At 48.1% G+C, this 23180-nt stretch overlaps 1 protein-coding gene across 2 annotated transcripts in view; it reads left to right on the top strand.

The window, feature by feature from the left end:
• Positions 1–23180, top strand: part of cfap92 (cilia and flagella associated protein 92 (putative)) — a 209436-nt gene that overhangs the window by 43439 nt on the left and 142817 nt on the right. For both annotated transcript variants that reach the window (XM_086001721.1, XM_086001722.1), the window contains exon 7: positions 16052–16176. In XM_086001721.1, coding sequence (XP_085857847.1) covers positions 16052–16176 — 125 coding nt within the window. The remainder of the gene's footprint in view (positions 1–16051; positions 16177–23180) is intronic.

Below are 23180 nucleotides of genomic sequence, written 5' to 3'. Positions count from 1 at the left end.
TTGCCAGGACACCAAGAAAACTCCCTGCCCTTCTTTGAATAGTGCAATGCGATCTTTGACATTCACCTGAGCGGGCAGATGGGGTCTTGGTTTAACATCTCATCCACAAGAGTGTACAGTTTGATCATAGTTGAACCCTGGAGAAGCCCACTCAGTGCTCTGTCTCACCCTGACATTACCCCTCTCACCAGGGCCCATTGTTTTCTAACCATCACAATTTCTTATCCATACTCAACCTTTGCCCTGAATCTCCACAGCTTTCAGCTCGATTAATAATCTTTTGTGTGGAACTTTATCAAATGCCTTTTAAAGTCTAAGTAAACAATATCAGAAGGAGCCAAATTCGGCTTCGGGCCTCATTTAAATGTTGTCAGCAAGTCACGGGCACCAGACAGGTGCTTTGCTGCAGCTTGCTTGTTGGGGATTGCGGGAAATCGGCTGGCTCTCGTGCAAAGCTGGCTGGTAGAAGGGGTAGGCGGTCCCGGGAAGGGGCGTGGGGGCTTTGAGCAAGCCAGAGGTTTTTGTGGGCCCACAAAGAGCACTCCTGATTCTCCTGAGCCCACAACAATAAAAACTCTAAATTTCCTTGTCTGTCTTTTGAGCGACCATGAGTGGGCCCTTTCATTTGCATATTTAAGGAGCCTAACGCCTGTATCAGGCAGGCACCCTGCACAGTTAAAAGCCGTGTGAACCAATATGGCTTCCAGAGGATCACAACGCAAAATTAGGAGCTCTATTGTCGACTTTCATTTTTGTTTTTTTGGGTGGGTATAAGATATATATATATATAAGATATAAGATATATAAGTGAACATATAAGATATTGAGGGGGCTCGACAAGGTAGATGCAGAGAGGATGTTTCCCCTCGTGGGGAAATCTAGAACTCGGGGGCATAATTTCAGAATAAAGGGTCGCCCTTTTAGAACTGAGGAATTTCTTCACCCAGAGTGGTGAACCTGTGGAATTCTCTACCACAAAAGGCAGTTGAGGCCAATTCATTAAATATATTCAAGAAGGAGTTAGATATATTTCTTAAGGCTAAAGGGATCAAGGGATATGGAGAGAAGGCAGGGACAGGGTACTGAATTTGGATGATCAGCCACAATCTTATTGAATGGCGGGGCAGGCTCAAGGGGCCGAATGGCCTACTCCTGCTCCTATCTTCTATGTTTCTATACATTTAAGGTGGAGATAGATAGATTTTTGCAAGATAAGGGAGTGAACGGTTATGGGGAGCGGGCGGGGAAGTGGCTTTGAGCCCAAGATCAGCCATAATCTTATTGAATGGTGGAGCCGGCTCGAGGGGCCAAGTGGCTCCTATTTCTTATGTTCTTATGAATACTTAGAGGAAGTAATTGTTCAGCATGTTTGCAGGAAATGGGCCAGGATTTTTATGTGGACACTTTGAGATGACTTGTGATAAGCTTTTAGTTTAATTTACGTGGTATCAGGAGCTGTGATTTGTGTGTTAGTGGTCTTCATATTAATTTAATGGTCCAGCCCCTGTTAATTAACTTGTGTTGCTGTGTCATAGTTTGGATGTCAGCAGCACCCTGTTGAGATTCACGTATCTCTGGTAAACAGGATCGAGTGCAAACCAATATACGTAGTGGGAAAAATTCAGCTGGTTTGCGCCTCCCGTTAGCGCCTTAAGAGGGCGCAACGCAACTAGCGCCCGGGCGTGGCGATATCTGCGCCTCTCGCAAAATTGACCGGACATTTTGCGGCGGTGCTAAACAATACCGCCCGATCTGCGCACGCAGATCTTGACGTCATTCGAGAGTGCAACGCCCTTGTGACGCCCCGGGACGGAAATTGAGTGGCGCCCCCCTCCTTTCCGCCTGGCGCAACCAGCGACAGGTAGACTGGAACGCTTCCCAGTCGCTGTGGGGCTTGGGGGGGTGGGGGGTTGCTATTTAAAGGGGGCCTCTTCCTGGCTTTAGTGTGGTAGCCATTTTTGCACCATTCGTTCTGAGAGAGAGAGAGAGAGAGATTTTGAGAGAGACAAAGAGAGAAAGAGAGACTTCTGCATTGAGTCAACGCTGTCTGAGGTAGTTTTGGCTTCTGACCATAACTTTGCAGGTACTTTGGTTTTCAACCTTCATAACTTTGATTGCCTAGATACTATGGGGGCTGCAATGGATGGGGACATTGTCCTTCTCCATCACATTCGGAGGGCACAGAGACGCAGAGAGAGAGTGGCAATCATGTATGATGGAGGAGGGCCAACAGGCTTCTGTACAGGAGACCTTACCCTCCCAGGGTTTTTCGCCAACAGTTCTCCTACATTAATATGTCTGAGGAGCAGTGTTTGCGAAGGCTGTGCTTCAGCAAGGAGGTGGTTACTGAGCTCTGCCACCTGCTTCAGCCAGATCTGCAGCCTCAACTGAGGAGCAGGACGTCTCTGTCGGTGGCAGTGAAGATAACAGTGGCTCTTAACTTTTATGCCACCGGCTCATTTCAATCAGCTGCTGGGGACATCGCCAATATCTCCCAGTTCGCGGTGCATTGCTGCACCCGTCAGGTCACAAATGCCCTCTTTAAAAGGAGACGAGAGTACATCTCTTTCCCCATGACCCCGGACAAGCAGCAACAACGCGCAATGAGCTTTGCGATGATAGTGGGCTTCCCCATGGTGCAGGGCGCCATTGACTGCACCCATGTGGCTTTGCGGGCGCCGCAAGAGAATGCCGAGGATTTCCGCAACCGAAAGGGCTTCCATTCCTTAAACGTTCAGTTGGTCTGTGACCACAGACAGCTGATACTCGCTGTCAATGCCCACTTTCCTGGCAGCAGCCACAATGCCTTCATCCTGCACCAGACTTCTGTGGCAGACCTTTTCCAGGCACCGCATCACCCAGGTGGTTGGCTTCCCGGGGACAAGGGATATCCTCTGTGCACCTGGCTGGTGACACCGCTCCGTACACCCAACACCTCTGCTGAGCTGCGATACAATGAGAGCCATCAAGCTACCAGAACATCGTTGAGCACACAATTGGCGTGCTCAAGCAACGGTTCCGCTGTCTGGACCATTCTGGAGGAGCCCTTCAGTACTCGCCTGAGCGAGTCTCCCACTTCGTTGTTGTGTGCTGCATGCTGCATAACCTTGCAATCCTCAGGACCCAGCCAATGCCACCAGACATTGGAGCACCACCAGAGGAGGAGGAGGAAGATGAGGAGGATGATCATCAGCAGCACCAAGGCGGGAGGGAGGCACACAATGTACAAAGTGGAAGGGTCGTCCGTCAAAGGCTCATAGCAAGTCGCTTCTACGCCCCTTCTGAGGAAGTGGCTTCTGCCATTCAAACAACCTGAATGAAACCATCCCGCAACCCCTAAGCCGGTCATGGCAACAATGATTGCAAAGACCAAACATGTACATTTTGAATACAGAAACTTATTTATTTTACAAACTCTGTGTGTCTCATTTCCGCAGGACAAACTAATAGTAGCGCCTCGCACCTCAGCCGTAGCGCCTTAAGAGAGGTGTGTAGCGCCTGATTTAGTGCTCCAATCACCTCCAGGGGCGATAAAAGCCAAGTTTGCCGTTGGAGGCGATAATTAGCGCCAGGCGCTAAACTTTGCGCCCGGCCAATAATTGCGCCCCAAATGAGGCGATACTGAATTTTTCCCCCATTGTGTTTAATCAGAGTTTAGGATGGAATATAACACACTAGTAATGCAGCAAAAACATACGACCGTGACAAGCAGCTTGTACAGGAGCCAATCAAACAGACGGCTGGCATGCGTGAACAGTTCTCTGGCTTCTGGTCTCTCTCTTTCTCTCTCTCGGGCCTTCGATTGTGAGCATAGGATCACTCTTAAAAGAGCGTTCGACCAGCTGTTCGGCTCTCCCTTCCACCGTCTGTGTGCAAGCCCTTGGGGTGTCACTTTTTATTCTCTTTTTAGGGGTGGGCCTGAGGCCAAGTTATTTCAAGACCATTTAACCTATAGTGGTTCCTCCAAAACTTCATCAACCAATGACAGTTTAAGTTCTTTGTCTTGGTGTTTGGATGAAAGCCCTCCCCAAAAGAAGGTCTCATTACTTCATCCTTGTTTTTACATTTTGAAGGTTCCTCCATTGGAATCCATCTTATCTCTTTTTACTCTCTCCCCCTTAATCCAGCAAGTACAGGAAACTTTGGTTTATCCGGAGGTTAACTGTCCAGAATGCTCGATCCACCAGCAAAAATCAGGAGCCGTTTCGTTAGGTTTTTTTTCTTTTTGTTGCTTTTTTTTCACCAGTCAGGCTCTGCAAGGTCTCGCTGAAGCTGTTGCTAAGCTACAGAGATGCTTGCAAGGTACGGCTGGCTGTTTAGAAGCAGCAACAGGGTTTGTTGCCAGATATGTTTCAACATTAGCGCTGGTTTGTCCGGCAGTTTTGATGGGACGGCAACAGCTCGGTCCTGTTGGTGCCAGATATCACAAAGTTTCCTGTACAAGGCCCCAGTCAGAGCTGTCACACATTAACCAGTCGCTATCTCACCATTCTGACCTTCACAAGTAAGGTCTATGATTTACTCCCTCTTTCTGCTGTGAACTTTTCTCTCAGAACTTTTACATCCCCATGAATTATGGTTTCGCGCTGCTTCCAGTGTTCAATAGCTGTTGCTTTATACTTTTTTTTCCCTTTCAAAAATACATAGCAACTTGCAGCTGCTTGGGCTATCTCACCTTCATTTAACAAATCTGTGGAGATTATAATATGGTTATTAGTAATAATGGAAGAAACATAGGTTGGGTCTTCACTGGCCAAATTAAAGATACATTAACAAAGTCAAAACCCTAACTTACAAGCAACAGATAACGAGCCTGGCAGGACCATCCTATGGGATGTTTATGTTTCACCTAACCTAACTGATTAAAAAGACTGTCTCAAATTCTAATGCATGCTTTCCAGGAAAATGAAACTTATCATTTAAAAGCCATATACATTTTTAGGCACCTCTAGTTTCTAACAACCCCAAGCAGCAATCTGGTGCCCTGTAGTCTACCTTGCAGAAAGCTGGTAAGAGGGCAGCATTGTTGTGTCAAGCAATAGGTGGAGGAACAGGGAAAACAAGTGTAGGTATGAAGAATAATGGCATGAGGATGGTTCGACTATGAGGCTTCTCCTTTTATTCCTGATGGCATGGAATAGGTGTCCAGTTAGGGTAAGAGGGGATTCCTACTCTTTGGTAAGGAAACAGTTGTTAGTAGCTCAGGAGAAGCTTAGGCAAATTACTTCAGCAGCTATCAAAGGGGTTTTATGGTTGTTTCCCCTCATCTGATTCTAAGCAAGCATTATCACAAAAGGGGAGAAAGGGGGGAGTGGCATAGTACTGAACACCACGTCCAACATTAAGTGAAGCATTCTGACAGCATTCTGCAACAAGTCTTGAAGCAGCAAAACTGTATTATGTTCAATAAACCAAAAACAAATAGCTATCTTGACAATATCAGCCTGTCCGTTAAGACCGAAGGGACCTAAACAGCAGCTCAGGATTCAGCACCGTCTACTTTTTATGGGGACAGTTTTCCCCAGACTGCACCCAACACTAATAGAGGAGATCATTGTGTAAAGCATTCGGCATGAAATTTACATTGCTTCGCCCTCTTTAGCTGCAGGCAGTTGCAGACACCAGAAAAGCCAAAGATGCTCATGTGCAGTACTATTCAGGAGCAAAATGGGAGCAAAGGAATTTCGCCACATTATTTCCCCTGCATTGCATCCATTTTTCAAGTGTTATTTGAGAGCAGGACAGAGGAAAATCAGTTCAATAACTGGCACTGTTGTTTCCTTAGAAGCAACCTTTAAATGAAAATGTCAGAATTTTGACATTATTTGTACGTAGTGGGTTGTCATAGATTCCATATTTTTGGAGTACATGCCCCCATTATATAGGTTTTTTGAATTGAGTTTAGTCCATAGCACAACACTGCCCAGCTGACCCTTTATTCCATTAACCCTCTGCCACAGTAGTTCTTGAAACCATTACTGGATTCAAAGAATAAAAAATATTCCATTCCACAGCACTACCATCCCTCACTGAGGATTTGACTGATCAGTGTACTATTGATTTAAGTTAGTGTGAGCCTACTGGCAGAGTGTGATAAATACCAATGGACAAAAACTGCATGCTGAAAAATAAATGATCAACAATTTAGGTAAAATGTAAATAGCTTGTTCAGCCCTAAGTATTAAGGGAGCAAACTATGTCTTCTTTGACCCTCAGGAGGTAATGTTAAACCCCAAAACGGGTGGATTTGGGTTGGGTGGAAAAATGTAAAAAAAAATCTCAAACCTGACCCCAACCTGCCCAGAACCCACCCACTTCCAGTTATAATAGAGGCAGAATGGGGACCCTCGACGAACCTGCTCCCAGAAGGCCATTTAAATATTTTAATGAGGCTGCGTGCCTCAGATTTTATCTCACTTCCAGCTTTAACGCTGGCTGGCCGGGTTTCCCGTGCCTCGGGAAGGGAAGCCCGGCAGTTAAAGGGAGGTGAGGAATGTTACATGGAAAAAGCAAGTGCTTTTGCAGCACTACTTGTGGGCCAGGAGGAGCAGGAGTGCTTCCCCCTCCAGCCCCCAAGCGAACCTGTTTCCCACTCCACGTGATCCGCCCCCCCCCCCCCAGATTGGACCACCTTCCTCCTGTGATCGGACGCCAACCCCCTCAGTGATCACTGACGCCCCCAACCCCCCATCTCTGCCCCGATCTCTCCCTGACCCTCCAAATCATGATATATTCACCATTCTCCCCCACCCCCCTTGCGATCTCTACCTCTAGCAGCAGGAAACTTGCCTGGCCCTGGGCTGTGGCCTCTCTGGAGTGTTCCCCGGCCGACAGGGAGCCAAGCCTGTTATAAAAAGACACACATGCTGTGGAGTTGATCGGACTCTTCCCCCCAGCTTGGAAATCCCAACCCAGTAAATATTGGGGCCTCAGTCTTTCTGCCATTTGTATATCTTTTAAAAATTGTGAATGTTATTTTTATAACTAGTATTATTTTCAAATTTAAAGCTACATTGACATTCCAGTAAAATTCAACACAAAACTGAAATGGAATGCTATATGCATTTTACTTGTATACCTGCTGTCATGAGGCCTTCCAATTTTTACTGGATGTATTGACAAATCTAACATTTATAGAGGAAAGTTTCAAATGTGTAACTAATATACATTATTGTATACTGTTACAGACTTTTTATGTATAACTATTAAATCCATTCCATGAGGTTTTTATGGCTAAATCTTGTAAATGTCTTCCAGCTGTTTATATATATTTGCAATTATTGTAAGAGGCAAGGTCTTTCAGCGATTTGATCCTTATGATGTGAGAATAATACATATGCCTTTTGATGCTGTACAGATCATTAGTAGAAAAGTTGCTTTTTCTTTATATATCTATCTATTAATATATTAACAGTTTTGTGTATATTGTGCACTTCCTGTAAATGTCACATTTACTTCCTGTAACACTTTGTTGATAACAACTATATTGTTATAAAAATGTGTCCTCTGACTCACTGTGAGCAATGTTACAGGAGTTCTGCTGGTCCATGTACACAAAAAGCTATATTTTCTGTAAGTGTTTTCTATAACTATTTTGTTACTTGTAATCATAGTCAAATTTACTGTAAAACCCCAATTTATCCGCATCTAACCAAATTTCTTCTACTTACACAAAAGCAAAATACTACTTCCTTCTACTTACCTCTGATTCCTCTCATTTTGTAATGGCATCCAAAGCTGTCAAGCACCCAGTTATAGTTGCTCTACATAATCACGCATATTTTAAGCATGGATGTTGCCTATAATAGCAAAATTTTCAAATGATTTGCTTCACCTTTGCAGAATTTTTACTATTTCTAAAACCTATAAACAAATCCAAAATGAGTAAAATATTTCCATATGTCTCAAAATTAATTTTTCTTTAACTTCTTATATACCTAGGCCTAGAAATTCAGTTGGTTGCGTCAGCAGTTAGCGCCTTAAGAGAAGTGAATTTCGGGCGCTATGCGTGTAGCGCCCGGGTGCAGCGCAGTTTGCGCCTCGCCCCAAATTAAGTTGACCCTTAGCGCCGGCGTAAAGTTTAGCGCCCGCCCGGCTGCGCGTGCAGAAAATGACGTCACATCCTCGTGCAACGCCCTTTGCGCGCCCGGATTCCAAACTTCAGTCAGACCGCCCCATTGTGCGGCTGGCGGCCAGAGCGTTTGTAAAATGGAATGCAACACAGCCGACGCGGGCCCCGGGGAGCGCAAATTAAAGGGCACGTACCCTGCAGTATAAAGGGCAGCCATTTTGCAGCAAACACTCTTGTGCAACGGATTTCTGGACACACAACAAGGAGGAGAGCTAACTGGTTTCGTGCAGCAATAGCTCAGGTATTTTTGGACTCAGGCCAAAGTGCTGCAAGTGCCCTGTTGAAAATTTGACTGTTTGCCAGCATTTGATGGGGGCTGCATGGGGTGCCAACGCGGAGTTTCAGCGCCATGTGCGTAGGGCTCGCAGACGCGGGGTCAGAGGGGCAGCCCTGGCTAGAGGCAGAGGGGGCAACAGGCGTCGACAACATAGGCCTTACCCAGTCAGGGTATACCGCCAGCAGCGCTCCTACCTCACCATGAGTGGCGCGCGATGTGTAAGAAGGCTGAGATTCCGAAAGGAGGTGGTTGCAGAGATCTGCCACCTGCTTCGCAGAGATCTGCGTCCAAAGCTCAGGTGCAGGACGTCTCTGTCAGTGGAAGTGAAGGTGACAGTGGCATTGAACTTCTATGCCACCGGCTCCTTCCAATCCGCTGTTGGGGACATAGCGAACATATCCCAGTTCGGCGTGCATCGCTGCATCCGCCAGGTGACCGATGCCCTTTTCAGAAGGAGACGCCAATTCATCTCCTTCCCCATGGCCCTGGAGAGCCAGCATCAGCGTGCAGTGGGATTTGCTAGACTCGCGGCCTTCCCCTTGGTGCAGGGCGCCATTGACTGTACGTATGTGGCTTTGCGGGCACCTCTGGAGCATGGCGAGCAGTATCGCAACCGGAAGGGCTACCATTCTCTCAATGTGCAGCTGGTGTGTGACCACAAGCAGCGCATCCAGGCTGTCAATGCCTGCTTTCCAGGCAGCTGCCACGATGCCTTTATCCTGCGGCAGAGTACTGTGCATGACATGTTCGAGGCACAGCCTCCCCCAAGAGGATGGCTACTCGGGGACAAAGGCTATCCTTTGTGTACCTGGCTCATGACCCCGCTCCGCGCGCCCAGGACCGCTGCTGAAGAGGCATACAACGAGAGCCATCAAAGGAGCAGAAACATCATCGAGCAAACTATTGGGGTCCTCAAGCAGCGGTTCCGCTGCCTTGATCGTTCCGGCGGATCTCTGCAGTATTCGCCGCACCGGGTCTCCCAATTTGTCGTAGTTTGCTGCATGCTACACAACCTGGCTCTCCGCAGGATTCAGGCACTGCCACCTGACGTTGGACCACCACCTCAGGAGGAGGAGCAGGGGGAGGAGGAGGAGGAGGAGGAGTACGTTCCCAGGAGGGAGCGACAAGGTCTAAGGGCCGTCCATCGCCAGCTTATTGAACGTAACTGCTAAGCCCCCTGTCAGGGAATGCCTTGTGGCCATGAAGCAAGATGAATGCAGCCGCTCCGCAAGCCCTCAGCCGGCGAAGTCAACAAAGACTAACAAGAACAACCATGGACACTGTCTGAATAAAGATAAATTTATATTTGACAAAAATGAAACCCCTTCCCACATGAATCCCAAAAACAATCAACGGCCCCCACAAAAAGTGCAACAAATGACTCACTCCCACAACCTGGGGAGGAGTAACTCCACATTTGAACAAACCTCAACCTCGGCCTTAACGCAAAAAACATACCCATAAACAAAACAACCATGGGCAAAATAAAGATGTCCACCGCCATATAAAATGAAAGCTGGCCACACCCTCTACTTAGTGGCCCGCGAGGGCGAGACCTTGTCCAGCCTTTTGGCCCCCCTGCCCGGCCTGCTGCTCCTCCGCAAGCTCTGCCCAGTGGCTGCTGCGAGGCTGGGGGAAGGCGCCTGAGGGTCAGATGTCCTTCTGCCAGATGGCCTTGGGGGGCGGCCTACACGGGCTTTGGGCCTCGAGGGGCCGGCTGTTGATTGGCGCACATGTGCATGCCCACCATCAGCTCCAGCCGCTTGCCGTTGACGCTCCACTGGGGGAGTGGCGGCGACGGATGGCGCAATGTGGGCAAGCTGGCGTATTGGAGGCGCTGGCTGGTGATGTCGCACGCTGGCACTCGCCCGGGCACGCACTGCACGATCCGCACCAGTCAGCCGAAGGGTGGATCGCTGTGCTGCTGCAGCGCGGCGGGTGTCCTGGCGATGCCTGGCTGAAGCAGCGCGTGTGGCAGCAGTGAGTGCCCCTGTTGCCCTGGTCTGCGCCCGCATCACATCCGCCACTGACTTGACGGCATCAGCCAGCGACTCCATCGCCGGAGGCATCCGTTCCACTACCTCCATCATCATCCGGCCACTCTCGGCATTTGATGCCCCAAACTCCCGCACACTGGTCGCCAGTGACTCGATGGCCTCAGGCATCTGTCCCACCACCTGCATGAGCTCTGTGTGGCGGCGGTCCGAATCCTCGGCCATTTGGTCCAGCTGGCGCACCTCCTCCGAGGTGAAGGTGGCCGGACTGGAGGCGGGACTCTCCCGCTGGGGAGCAGGGGTCCGAGCTGGCCGACCCTTGGCACATTGCTGGCGCCGAATGTCCACAGCAACTGCACTCCCCTCCGACCATTCCCCCCTCTGGGGGGAAGGCCGCGGCCCACCCGCAGCCCTCCTGGGTGGCTGGACGCCACTGGTCCCAGCAGCTGCACTCCCCTCCGAAAGTTGCTCCAGGCTCTCGTCCAGGGAAGACGTGTCCAACACTTCGCCCTCTGCTGCGGGACCTGAGTCCTCCCCTGATGGTCCGGGTTGCTCTTCCTCCTCCTCCTCCTCCTCCTCCTGTTCGGAGGGGCTGTCACTGGCAGCTTCAGGGAGCTCTTCGTCACCAGCTGAAAGCAGGAAGGCACAAGAGTAGCTTCAGAGTGAGGAGAGGGCGTCAGCGAGGGAGTCATGACTGGTGGCATTCAGCGCATTGGTGGCACAGTGGCAAAGGAGGTAGCTCGGATGCGCAAGTGCGACGAGAGAGGGCCAAAAGGCGAGGTCCTTACCATTGCCGGGCAGCGGAGGGTCGGCTTCTCCGCACGCTCTGGGCACAATCACGCGGCCTCCCATGAGGCCACTCATGCGCTCCTCCAGGGGAGTGAGCTTCTGGAACTTGGCGCGGCCTCCCCCGGTGATGTCGCGGTGCTTGCGATTATTCGCAAGTTTAGCCTGCAAGAGAAAGGACGGGCTCTAAGTACGGTGTGTAGCTGTGACGTAGTGTGCACTGCCTCTCATGGTGGAATAGCTTGGCCAGAGTGTAGCCCTGATCTAGTGTGCACTGCCTCTCATGGTGGAATAGCTTGGCCAGAGTGTAGCCCTGATCTAGTGTGCACTGCCTCTCATGGTGGAATAGCTTGGCCAGAGTGTAAAGTGCAGAATGTGCAATTGATGCTCATGACTGTCCCAAAGCTGTTGGCTGAGGGCTGCCCATTGGGCCTTTCAGGTCCCTTTGCCCATCATGTCAGGTGTACATGCAAGAATGAGGAGGAGAGTGGAAAGGGTACTCACCCTGACAATCCTGGTCAGGTCATTGTATTTCTTCCGACATTGCACCTTGTCCCTGGGGGCATCGCCGTAGGACGACACCCTGGTGGCGATCTCCCTCCAGGCTTTGGTGTAGACGCGGTGGGTGGGATTCCTGCCATTGTCTGGGAACAAGATCCTGCGCCTCTTCTCCAATGCTGTCAGTATGATATCCAGATCATGCTCTGAGAAGCGCAGGGCACGCTCACGGGCCTTCTCATGCGTTGCCATGGCTCCTTGGGCTCAGCAGCAGTGTTGAGGCCTAGTTTGAAAGCTGCAGTGTGCAGGGCGTGGCAGCAGACCAAATCGTCCCTTCCCCCTTTAAGAGCTGGCCGGCGCCACGGGGTCTGCTGTCAATCAAAAAATGACCGCACCCGCGCTGCGCCCCGCCTCGGCGCTATCCCTCTGCACCGCCGGCTTAGCGCCTAAAGATAGTCGTGTAACGCCTCTTTTAGCGCTCCAGCAACCTCTTAGGGCGAAGCAACTGAATTTCGGCGAAGGGGACGCAACTTTGGGGCGGGCGCTAAAGTTGGGCGGGCGCTAACGTTAGCGCCCCAAAACTGGCAAAACTGAATTTCTAGGCCCTAGTATTTTCCTCATTTCTCAAGTTATATTTAAAATATAGTTATTATTTTCATTTCACAAACAAAAGGTAAGTTAAATATTTTTTTCTTATAACAAAATATTCCTGTGGAGCCAAGAGGAGCAGGAGTGATCTCTTCGGTCAGATGAGCTGTGCGACCAGTGGCAGTTGCTCATGCCGAGTATGCTGATGGGGCCTGAGGACCAATTTCCATCGATCCTCAGGCCTCTCGGTTCTGGGTGCTGAGTTTGGGCTTGAAAACGGGCCAAGACCAAAATCTACCCCATAGCATTTTAAGATTGTTTTACATCTGTAACAAAGTGTGATGATTTCATATGCATTAGTACTTTTTAAATAAATAAATATTTAATTACTATTAGCAGATGCTCACAGGATATTTTAGATCTAGGGTTTGGTTAAGCTAACCTGCACTAAATAGGCAATCTAAAGTAGGCAAAATTGGCTCCAGATCCAAAATGCCCATTCCCTATCCTTATCCTTGTTCCCCCACTAGCATGATCCCAGAGCTTCAGTCAACTTCCCTTTCACTGGTCTCATTGCAAATCCTCTAATTCCCTGTTTCCTTCCTTTCCCCATAACCTTAGGTGATTTACCCATCTGGGCTTAGGCCTTGGACCCTTTCTCCCATTCCAAATGCCTGACCATATTCCCCATTATATTTCTTGTGATCCACCAATAACAATGTTCTTGCTTGCCAGTTTGCAAGTACTGATAAATCAGCAATTACTTTATTTAAAGCTCTTGTATACTGGCAAACCAGAGGACAAAACGGATGTTATTCAGGGGATTGTTGGGAGTGCAACAGCGGGGTCAGGTGACTTGGATGGGAGGGAGATAGGGTTGCCAACTCTGGTTGGATATATTCCTGGAGGTTCGATCACGTGACATTCGATCATGTGACATTTGCCCACTGTTTCCAAATGTTATTGAATTGACCTTATAATGGTTGGGTCCCCTGTCGTTGAGTGTCTTTACTTACGGATTTTTTCTTCTTAAACCTGTACTTAAGTTAGCTTCTTGATGCTTTTAGCGACTCTGGAGACATTTTGACCTATTCATAAAACTCAGTACAAGACATACTGGGGCAGATTTCGCGGTGGGTATGACGGGACTCTGAGTGCACGCCGTCAAACTGCCTTTGAAATATACCGCAAGTTCAGGATTTCCATGCGCTAAATCTCGAACTTGCGATCTGTCAAGGAACTCCTTGACAGATGATCCACACCGATGGGGAAATACTAATTGCTGGCGCAGAGTTGGGCTAGTTGCCCACCAACTGCCCAACAATTATGTCCGAAAATTTTACGGTTAGTGAAAGCATGCGCAGGAGCCAGTTTCACATCTGAAAAGAAGATCTATGTATATTGTGTACGTTTTGGCGGAGGAAGCTTTTTTTGTCGGTCGAGTTTCATTTTAATTACTTGGCAAGTCGAATAAAAAAATTAAATAAAGTGAACATCTATCAGATTTCAGTGACCAATTTTGTCCTTTCAACTCAAAAATGAAAAACATAACAAATATAATGCATCTATAACCAGGAAAATAGATTTATCTATTACCAGTCTAAATGAGGTCTGAATAATATATTTTAATCCTGAAAAATAACATTGAACATATGGCTGGGAATCTCTTTCTGAAGTTCAATAACATTACTTGTAGGAGATATAAAACCTTCACCGAGATTCAAAACAGGAAGTAGTGTACATAGGGACTAATAAATTGTGACGAAAGCAAAATACTGCAGATGCTGGAAATCTGAAATAAAAATAGAAAATGTTCGAAATGCTCAGCAGGTGTCAGGCAGCATCTGTGGAGAGATAAACAGAGTTAACGTTTCAGGTCGATGACCTTTCATCAGAACTGGAAAGAGTTAGAGATGTAACAGATTTTAACCAAGTGCAGAGGCAGGAAATGGGGGAGGAGGGGAGGAAACAAAAGGGAAGGTCTGTGATAGGGTGGAAGGCAGGAGAGATTAAATGACAAAAGGGATGGCTGTACAAGGCAAAAGGAGATGCTAATGGGACAAGTAAAGAAACAAAAGATGGGTCTAGAAGAGGTGAAAATGGGAATGGCAGAATCATCAACAGCTGCCGTCTGAAAAAATGGGGGCAGAGGTTATGGTCTGAAATTGTTGAACTCACTGTTAAGTCCAGAAGGCTGTAAAGTACCTAATTGAAAGATGAGGTGCTGTTCCTCGAGCTTACGTTGAGCTTCATTAGAACAATGTAGGAGGCTGAGGTCGAAGAGGTCAGAGTGGGAGTGGAGTAGAGAATTAAAGTGACACGCGACCGAAAGCTCGGGGTCATGCTTGCGGACTGAATGAAGGTGTCCCACAAAGCGGTCACTCAATCTGTGTTTGGTCTCCCCAGTGTAGAGGAGGCCGCATCTTGAGCAGCAAATACAGTATACTAAATTGTACGCAGTACAAGTAAATCGCTGTTTCACCTGGAAGGAGTGTTTGGGGCCCTGGACGGTGGGAAGGGAGGAGGTAAAAGGGCAGGTGTTGCATCTCCTGCGTTTGCACGGGAAGATGCCGTGGGAAGGGGAGGGGATGCCAGGTGGGGGTCATTGAGGAGTGGACCAGGGTGTCACGGAATGCTGAAGGGGGTGGGGGGGGGGGCGGTGGTGGGGGGAGAGGAAGATGTGTTTGGTGGTGAAATCATGCTGGAGATGGCGGAAATGGCAGAGGATGATCTGGGGGGAGAGGAAGATGTGTTTGGTGGTGAAATCATGCTGGAGATGATGGCAGAAATGGCAGAGGATGATCTGGTGAATGTGGAGGCTGGTGGGTGTAAGGTGAGGACAAGGGGAACCCTATCGTGGTTCTGCGAGGGAGGGGAAGGGGTGACAGCAGACGTGCGGGAAATGGAACAGACTAATAAATTGTGAGTTTTGGATGAAAAAAATAAAATGGTTTATGAAATAAGTCCAGGTACTTGTTTAATTAAAAGTTTTTAAAATGTAATTTCAATGGAAGAGACTGAAAGAAGTTTCTGTGGGTGTGGCTTAGTTTTGACCGCTTTTGTGGGCGTGTCTTCCCTTACGCACAGGCTGTACGCTGCACTCCTGGGCTTCGTGATGTAATACGCTGCGCACAACTCTGCAGCGGCGAAGAGTAAGTCTCCGTTCTGGGCCTCGCACAAGGGAAGCTCGTATTCTTTTCGTAGGTCAGCGGGCCACTTCGTAGGTGCGTGGCCGACTGCAGTTTTTGGGCCAATGTAGTTCAGATGCACCTGTAACTCCGCAACTCCCCGGTTGTGGGAGGGCAGGAAATCAGCCATTACCACCCTGGGGTCAAGCATGGGCCAGCTCTCTTGCTCGTCCTGATCCTACAAAAAATCTTTTAATATGTAATATCTGCTATTGGCTATTTGTTATAATGCTGTCACGAGTTGTATGTTATGGGGCTGAGTATTACTGTAGTTGGCTGAAATAGTAATCGGCTGTTCTGGTTAAAACAAGATTAGTTGCTTCTTTTTAAAATCAGTAAATGTTCCAATTAATTCTAGCCCTGACTTCGGATAATCTGGGATCAAGGGAGGTTACTTTTTGTACTTAACATAAATGTTTGATAGGAATTTGTTTCTAATGCTCGTTACAGTAGGTAATGGTTCATTTTAACGTCATGAAAACTGCTTAAAACATTCAACTAAAATTATGCACTTACAAATAAACCTACATTACTGTAACGTGCCGGATTTTAGTAATTTTACCCACGTGTCATGTGATTGCTTCTTCAGGGCAAAAAAACTGTGTGCAGATCTAAAGCAAAGTAAAACGTTGAAGACACAGATTATAAAGAAAAGAAAGAATATAGCATTGAAGAAGCCTACAAAGGGCGCTTCACATAAAACAACCACACAAAGTAAGTAAATATAATTTCTTGTTATTTAGATTAATAAATGAAAGACTATGGGGGTGGTTTTAGTCTCCCAGCAGTAAATGGGCAGGAGGTGAGCGGGGCGAGAGCAACAGCTGCTCGGAAGAGTCAGCAAGGGGCCGATTCTCAGTTTCCGGGTCCCTCCACATTTTCATGGTTTGAGGCGAGCTGCCAGCTTAAAACACGTTCCCCATGCGCAGCTTGCCAATTAAGAGGTGGAAAATTGGGGGCTGCTGCAGGCTCTTATGGGCTTGTAGCAGCTTAAAGGGGAGGTGGTTTTTTTGTGGCTAAAACAGGGAAGGAATACCATGGAGCTGAAAGAAGATGTCTTGACCAACATGAGTTCCAGGAGAGCCCTGAAGTTTTTAGATGAAGCCGTGGAGATGCTGGTGGAGCTTTCACAGTAGAAAGGTGGTCCTCTTCCTAGTGGATGGTTGGCAGGCAGCATGGCAAATTGGTAAACAGGCAGGGGGAGAGGCGGCATAATATATAAATGCGATCAGCATTTTCTCCAGGACCTGGCTGCAGTGCCGGAAGAAATTTAATGATCTTACTAGGAATGCCAAGGTTTGACTCTCTTTCACATCTTTCATACTTTCTGCACAGCCCTGCAGAACCCTACCTTTGCCTCAGCACTATCAATCCTTCCCTTCGCCACTTGCCATGGCTCTCCATTAGTCAGCAGGGGAGACCTCACAGCACCCGCTTTCTACTTGGACTCATACCCTCAAACGCTGCGACTGCCCTCACAGCTACTTCTCCTTCTTGGCCACACTTGTTGCTTTGTCCTGGTATCATCCACACTACGGTAATCTGGCTCATACATGTTGAAAACCCTTGGCCAGGGCACTTTCACTCTCCTTGCACAAGAAGCTGACACACAACAGGGAGGGTGACAAGCAGCATAGGAGGAGGTCTTGCCACACTGCAAACACTCACCGATAAGGAAGAGGCCAACATCAACATCATTGGAAGACGCACAGCATTCTGGCACAGCAGGGCGTGTTGGCATCTTTGCTTCCTGTTCTCTTTCTACTTAACTCTTTTAGTCATGCACTGAGCATGACAACCTGGTGGTGCATTGATCTGCTGATCTTCTATTGCTTTCCTCGCAACTACATCCTAACCCATATCCCTCTCCCTTTTTCCTAGGTTAATTAGACCACCCAGTCACTAGTGCCAGACAGACTAATGATGAAAAACCTAGAGGTCACTCCTCCCATGTTGCAGCCATTGGGTCAGAACCTCTTAGAAGCACTAGAGTAGAGTCATAGTCATGGGGGGGAAATTCAGTTGGTTTGCGCCTCCCATTAGCGCCTTTAGTGGGCGCTAATGGGACACAAAGCAACTAGCGCCCGTGCGCGGCGATGTTTGCGCCGCTCGCAAAATTGACCGGACATTTTGCGGCGGCGCTAAACACTACCGCCACGATCTCCTGCGCCGGCAGATCGTGACGTCATTCGAGTGCGCAATGCCCCGGTTGCGCCCCGGACCGGATATTGAGTGGTGCCCCCTGCCTTACCGCCTGCCGCTAGCAACGACAGGTTGAGGGGAGCGTTTTGCAGTCAGGGAGGGACTGGGGGAGCGCTATTTAAAGGCGACCGCTTCCTACCTTTTTTTGTTGGTGACATTTTTGCACCACGCATTCTGAGAGAGAGAGAGACTTCTGGAGAGATTCAACGTTGTGTGAAGGAGTTTTGGGTAGTGAGCATAACTTTGCAGGTTCATTTTGATTTGCCCTTCCCTGTATCGATTTAGAAGAGACTGTGGGGCTGCACTCTGAGCTCTTTCCCTGGGCCTCTCCATTGTTCTTTCCAGCAGATTTGATGTACAGGTCTCTCCAGGCCGAGATTCAAGGCTGCAATGAGCAGGATGTGGATGGAGAGCAAGATCAACCCTCCCCTTTAAGACAAAAACAGAAAATGCTGGAGAAACTCAGCAGGTCAGGCAGCACCTGTGAAGAGAGAAACTGAGTTAACGTTTCAGGTCGATGACCTTTCGTCAGAACTCCCCCTAAAGAACTGGCCGGCGCCAGTGTGTCTGTGTTCCATTGCTGACTGACATCACATGAGCTTCGCCAGCGCTCTGAGGTAGCGCCTCGCTCCTTGGCCTTTGCACCTTAAGACAGTTGTGAAGTGCCTGATTTAGCGTTCCAATCACCTCCAGGGGCGATAAAAGCCAAGTTCGCAGTCGGAGGCGATAATTAGCGCCAGGCGCTAAACTTTGCGCCGGGCCGATAATTGCACCCCAAATGGGGCGATACTGAATTTCTCCTCCATAGAGTCATAGGGCTCGAATTTCCAAGCCACATAGAGGCGGGTTTGGAGGCGGGAGTGATGGGAAAATTACAGAATTGGGGGGCAGGAACCCATCCCGCCCCTAACCCGCCTCCGTGCCAATGTCCCAGGAGGCGGGTATCCGACCTATGCTGGGAGCCGCCTCCCCGAGGCAGGAAGGGGATTAGTGCCAATTAACTGCCTGTTAACAGGTAGTTAACAGGCAGTTTTTTGCCTAATCCCTATTTTTAGCCCTGAAGTGTGGGCTGTCCGACGGCTCTGAACCACGCCAAGTTAGCAAGGTGGACCGTCGGACTGAAGGGGTTGGAGGGGTCGAGATGTCCGTTGTGCAGGCGAGTGATGTGTGCATGTGTGCAGAGGTAAGTGTGTGAGGTAAGTGTAAAGTGTTTTAATAAGTTTTACTTACCTTTACTTTCTCCTGCAGGCTTCCTTCTTTCAGTTCTCGGGAGTCCCTCAGTTCACCAGCACAGAAAGCAGAATGGCCGCTGAACTGTCAAAAGCTGCAGCATTCTGCTTTCTGGTCTGGAGAGATCTCTAACTGAGTCTGAGTAGAAGGACTCAAGTTAGAAGACAGATTGTCAGTGTTTGACAGCTTCGCTGATTTTTCATCTGTCAAAAGCTCTTGACAGATGAAATGTCAATCACTGACGTCACCAGTAACCAGGTGTCCCTTAATTGGCCTGCTGAGCCCGCTGGGCGGGCTTAACAAGGTCAATCAAGGGAAAATAGCGTGAGTTGGCCACAATTCGATGGAGGCGGGACTACAACCCAAAAAGTGGGAGTCCCGCCTCCATCACGTCCCCACTGACAAAATCCAGCCCATAGAGTCATACAGCACAGAAAAAGGCCCTTGGGCCATCGTGGCCGCACCGGCCATCAAGCCCTGTCTATTCTACTCCCATTTTCCAGTACTTGGTCCGTAGCCTTGTATGCTGTGGTGTTTCAAGTGCTCATCTAAATGCTTCTTGAATGTTGTGAGGGTTCCTGCCTCTACCACCCTTTCAGGCAGTGAGTTCCAGACTCCAACCACCCTCTGGGTGAAAAAGTTTTTCCTCAAACCTCCTCTAAACCTCCTGTCCCTTATCTTGAAACTATGTCCCCTGGTTATTGACCCCTCTACTAAGGGGAAAAGTTCCTTTCTATCTACCCTATCTATGCCCCTCATAATTTTGTACACCTCAATCAGGTCCCCCCTCAACCTTCTCTGCTCCAAGGAAAACAACCCCAGCCTGTCCAGTCTCTCTTCATAGCTGAAGCGCTCCAGTCCAGGTAACATCCTGGTGAATCTCCTCTGCACCCTCTCCAATGCAATCACATCCTTCCTATAGTGTGGCGACCAGAACTGCACACAGTATTCCAGCTGTGGCCTAACTAGCGCTTTGTACAGCTCCATCATAACCTCCCTGCTCTTATATTCTATGGTGTGGAGATGCCGGTGTTGGACTGGGGTAGACAAATGTAAGAAATCACACAACACCAGGTTATAGTCCAACAGCTTTATTTGAAATCACAAGCTTTCGGAGTGCTGCTCCTTCGTCAGGTGAAGTGGAGAGATGCATAAAAACACATTGTTCTTTGATGTAATGTTTTCCTGACTGACCTGTTTGGACACCATTTACACCTTTGATTGCTGTGATTATCTCTCTGCCAAGGTGTGATAAATGGCAGTTAGAAAGATTACCTGTAAACTTCTGACATTATTCTCTGACTATATAAGCTGTGTTTTTATGCATCTCTCCACTTCACCTGACGAAGGAGCAGCACTCCGAAAGCTTGTGATTTCAAATAAAGCTGTTGGACTATAACCTGGTGTTGTGCGATTTCTTACGCTTATATTCTATGCCTCGGCTAATGAAGGCAAGTATCCCATATGCCATTTTAACCACCTTATCTACCTGTCCTGCTGCCTTCAGGGATCTATGTGCATGCATACCAAAGTCCCTCTGATCCTCTGACCTTCCTAGGGTCCTACCATTCATTGTGTAGTCCCTTGCCTTGTTAGTCCTCCCAAAATGCATCACCTCACACTTTTCAGGGTTAAATTCCATTTGCCACTGTTCTGCCCATCTAAGCAACCCATCTATATCGTCCTGTAGCCTGAGACTTCCCTCTTCGCTATTTACCACTCCACCAATTTTCGTGTCATCTGCGAACTCACTGCTCATACCTCCTACATTCATATCTAAATCATTAATGTACACTACAAACAGCAAAGGATCCAGCACCGATCCCTGCGGTGCACCACTGGACACAGGCTTCCAGTCACAAAAACAACCTTTGACCATCACCCTCTGCCTCCTGCCACTAAGCCAATTTTGGATCCAATGTGCCAAATTACCCTGGATCCCATGGGCTCTTACCTTCTTGACTAGTCTCCCATGCGGGACTTTGTCAAAAGCCTTACTGAAGTCCATGTAGACTACATCAACTGCACTACCCTCATCCACACACCTAGTCACCCCCTCGAAAAATTCAATCAAATTGGTTAGACATGATCTCCCCCTGACAAAGCCATGCTGACTATCCTTGATTAATCCTTGCCTCTCCAAGTGGAGGCTAATTCTGTCCCTCAGAATTTTTTCCAATAATTTCCCTACCACTGATGTTAGGCTCACTGACCTGTAAATTCCTGATTTATCCCTAGGTTACCGAGCACTTCAAACAGGCACTAGGGGCTCGCATCAAGATGAGGAATAGTTTGTAGGCCTTTCTGTAAGTTAGTAGAAGCTCAACAGTGGTTGAAATCTTTGTGTGCAAGGAGTGTTCTTGTCATAATTGATGATCCTGCAATGTTAGGTGATGTGATTATTAATATTGTTCTTTGGGTGGATGGTCTGGGAGAGATGTTGGACATGACTGTTAATGTAGGGGAGCACGGATTGTTTAGCTGAAGTTCTCTTCAATAAACCTCTGCCGATCAGCTTTGGCTACAGGCAGCTGTCGGAGCTCAGCCGCTTCCTCTATTTCATCAGTGTCTTCTCCCTCATCATGAAGATCTTCCACCAATAGTGGCTCCATGTGTTGCCCCCATTGCAGAGCAAAGTTATGCAGCATATAGCAAACCACAATCATGCTGGTCACTCTTTCTGGGCAATATTGCAGGAAGCCACCAGACTTGCTCCCATCCAGGTATCTGAATCGTTATTTGATGACTCAAAGTGTCTGCTCAATGAGGGCTCTACTTGACCTATGGATGTGATTTGAAGAGAATTCTGCAGATGAGCATAGTTTCCTTAGAAGAATCATAAGCCAAGTGTGCAGGGGACAGCCCTCGTCTCCAAGCAGCCAGCCTTTAATTCGTTGTGCAAGGGAAACAGTGGGTGGGGTGGATGATTGGTGCAATATAAAAGCATCATGGCAGCTGCCAGGAAAGCAGGCACCTGCAGGATGTGCTGCTGGTCATCACACACAAATTTCATATTTATTGAGTGGAAGCCCTTGCGATTTACGAAGGCAGTTGCATTGTGTGAAGAACCCCACAGAGTGCCGGTGCAGTCATTGACACTGTGGACTCGGGGGAATCCTGCCATCTCTGCAAGCCCTATCCTGCTGCTTCTGGATATCCGTGGGGAAAGTGATGAACGTGTTTGCTCTAGCAAACAAGACATCAGTCAATTGTTTAATACAAGAATGGACTGCAGACTGACTGAAGTTGCTGATAGCCCTTGTGGTACCCTGGAAGGAGCTGAAGGCAAAGAAGTTGAAAGCAGCAGTGACCTTGACTGCAATAGGCATTGCTGTGCAAGCTGCTGCAGTTGGCTGCATGATTTCTTCCTGGATGTGAGACAACTCTGCCAGTGCCTGCCTAGAGAATTGAAGCCTTCTTATGCATTGCTCCTCAAAACACTGCATGTATGTTGTCCTGGATTCAGAAACTCTGTTGGCAGGCTAAGAATTCCTCTGAGCATGCCTCCTCCTATTTGCTCTCGCTCCACCTCTGTTTGCTCTTTCCTCCTGCTCCCCCTCACAGAGTGGGATTCCTAGAAGGACCCCCAACAAGAAACAATTGCAATGCCAAAAGCCCCTTAATGGTTCAGAATTTACAATAGTGACGAACACTTTCAAATCCAATAAGGTCAAAAAACACACAAGCTACTGCAAGATAAATGTTCCAAAAGCTCTATATAGCTTTACCTGAGAGCAGCTGAAGATTCCATTAAATAGTACTTGAGATGGCTACCTCAAGACTTGTATCACCCACGATTGATGGGCGGGATCAGGATGTGGTGTTTGTCAGGCAGTAAGTTTGAAAAATGGTGCGTGTCGTAATTACGTCATCAGATCCCAATTTGAATTTAATCACAAGACTCCTATCTGTTTATTACAGGAGCTCTGGCCGCCAGGATTAATGTCCCTTGAAACAAACAGGCCATTTGTAAAAGCGGAAGTAAGTGGGTGAGAGGAATAGATGTTTTATTTTAAACCTGCTACCGCCCTGTTTTTGAGTGCAAACAGAGCAGTAAGAAAATGAAAATCATCCTCCGCCCCCCCCCCCCGCCCATGAGTTTGAGAATATCTGTGTATGAGAGAACCCTTACTCTATTTCTCATTTTAAAATTGAAAATCAATCCATTATTGGCCACATCTCAATAAAAAGGAATACAAAAGAATTGGTATCAAATGTATTTAAATATTTTGGCCTAGAAATTCACTATGGCCCCGCCAGCTGGCTAGCGCCCAAAAGTTAGCGCT

This window comes from Somniosus microcephalus, chromosome 11 (genome assembly GCF_052327205.1).
Source record: "Somniosus microcephalus isolate GS21.2 chromosome 11, FLI_Smic_1.0, whole genome shotgun sequence".
Taxonomy (NCBI): Eukaryota; Metazoa; Chordata; class Chondrichthyes; order Squaliformes; family Somniosidae; genus Somniosus; species Somniosus microcephalus.
Note: the sequence above shows the minus strand (reverse complement) of the source record. Positions and strands in the feature narration are given on the sequence as shown.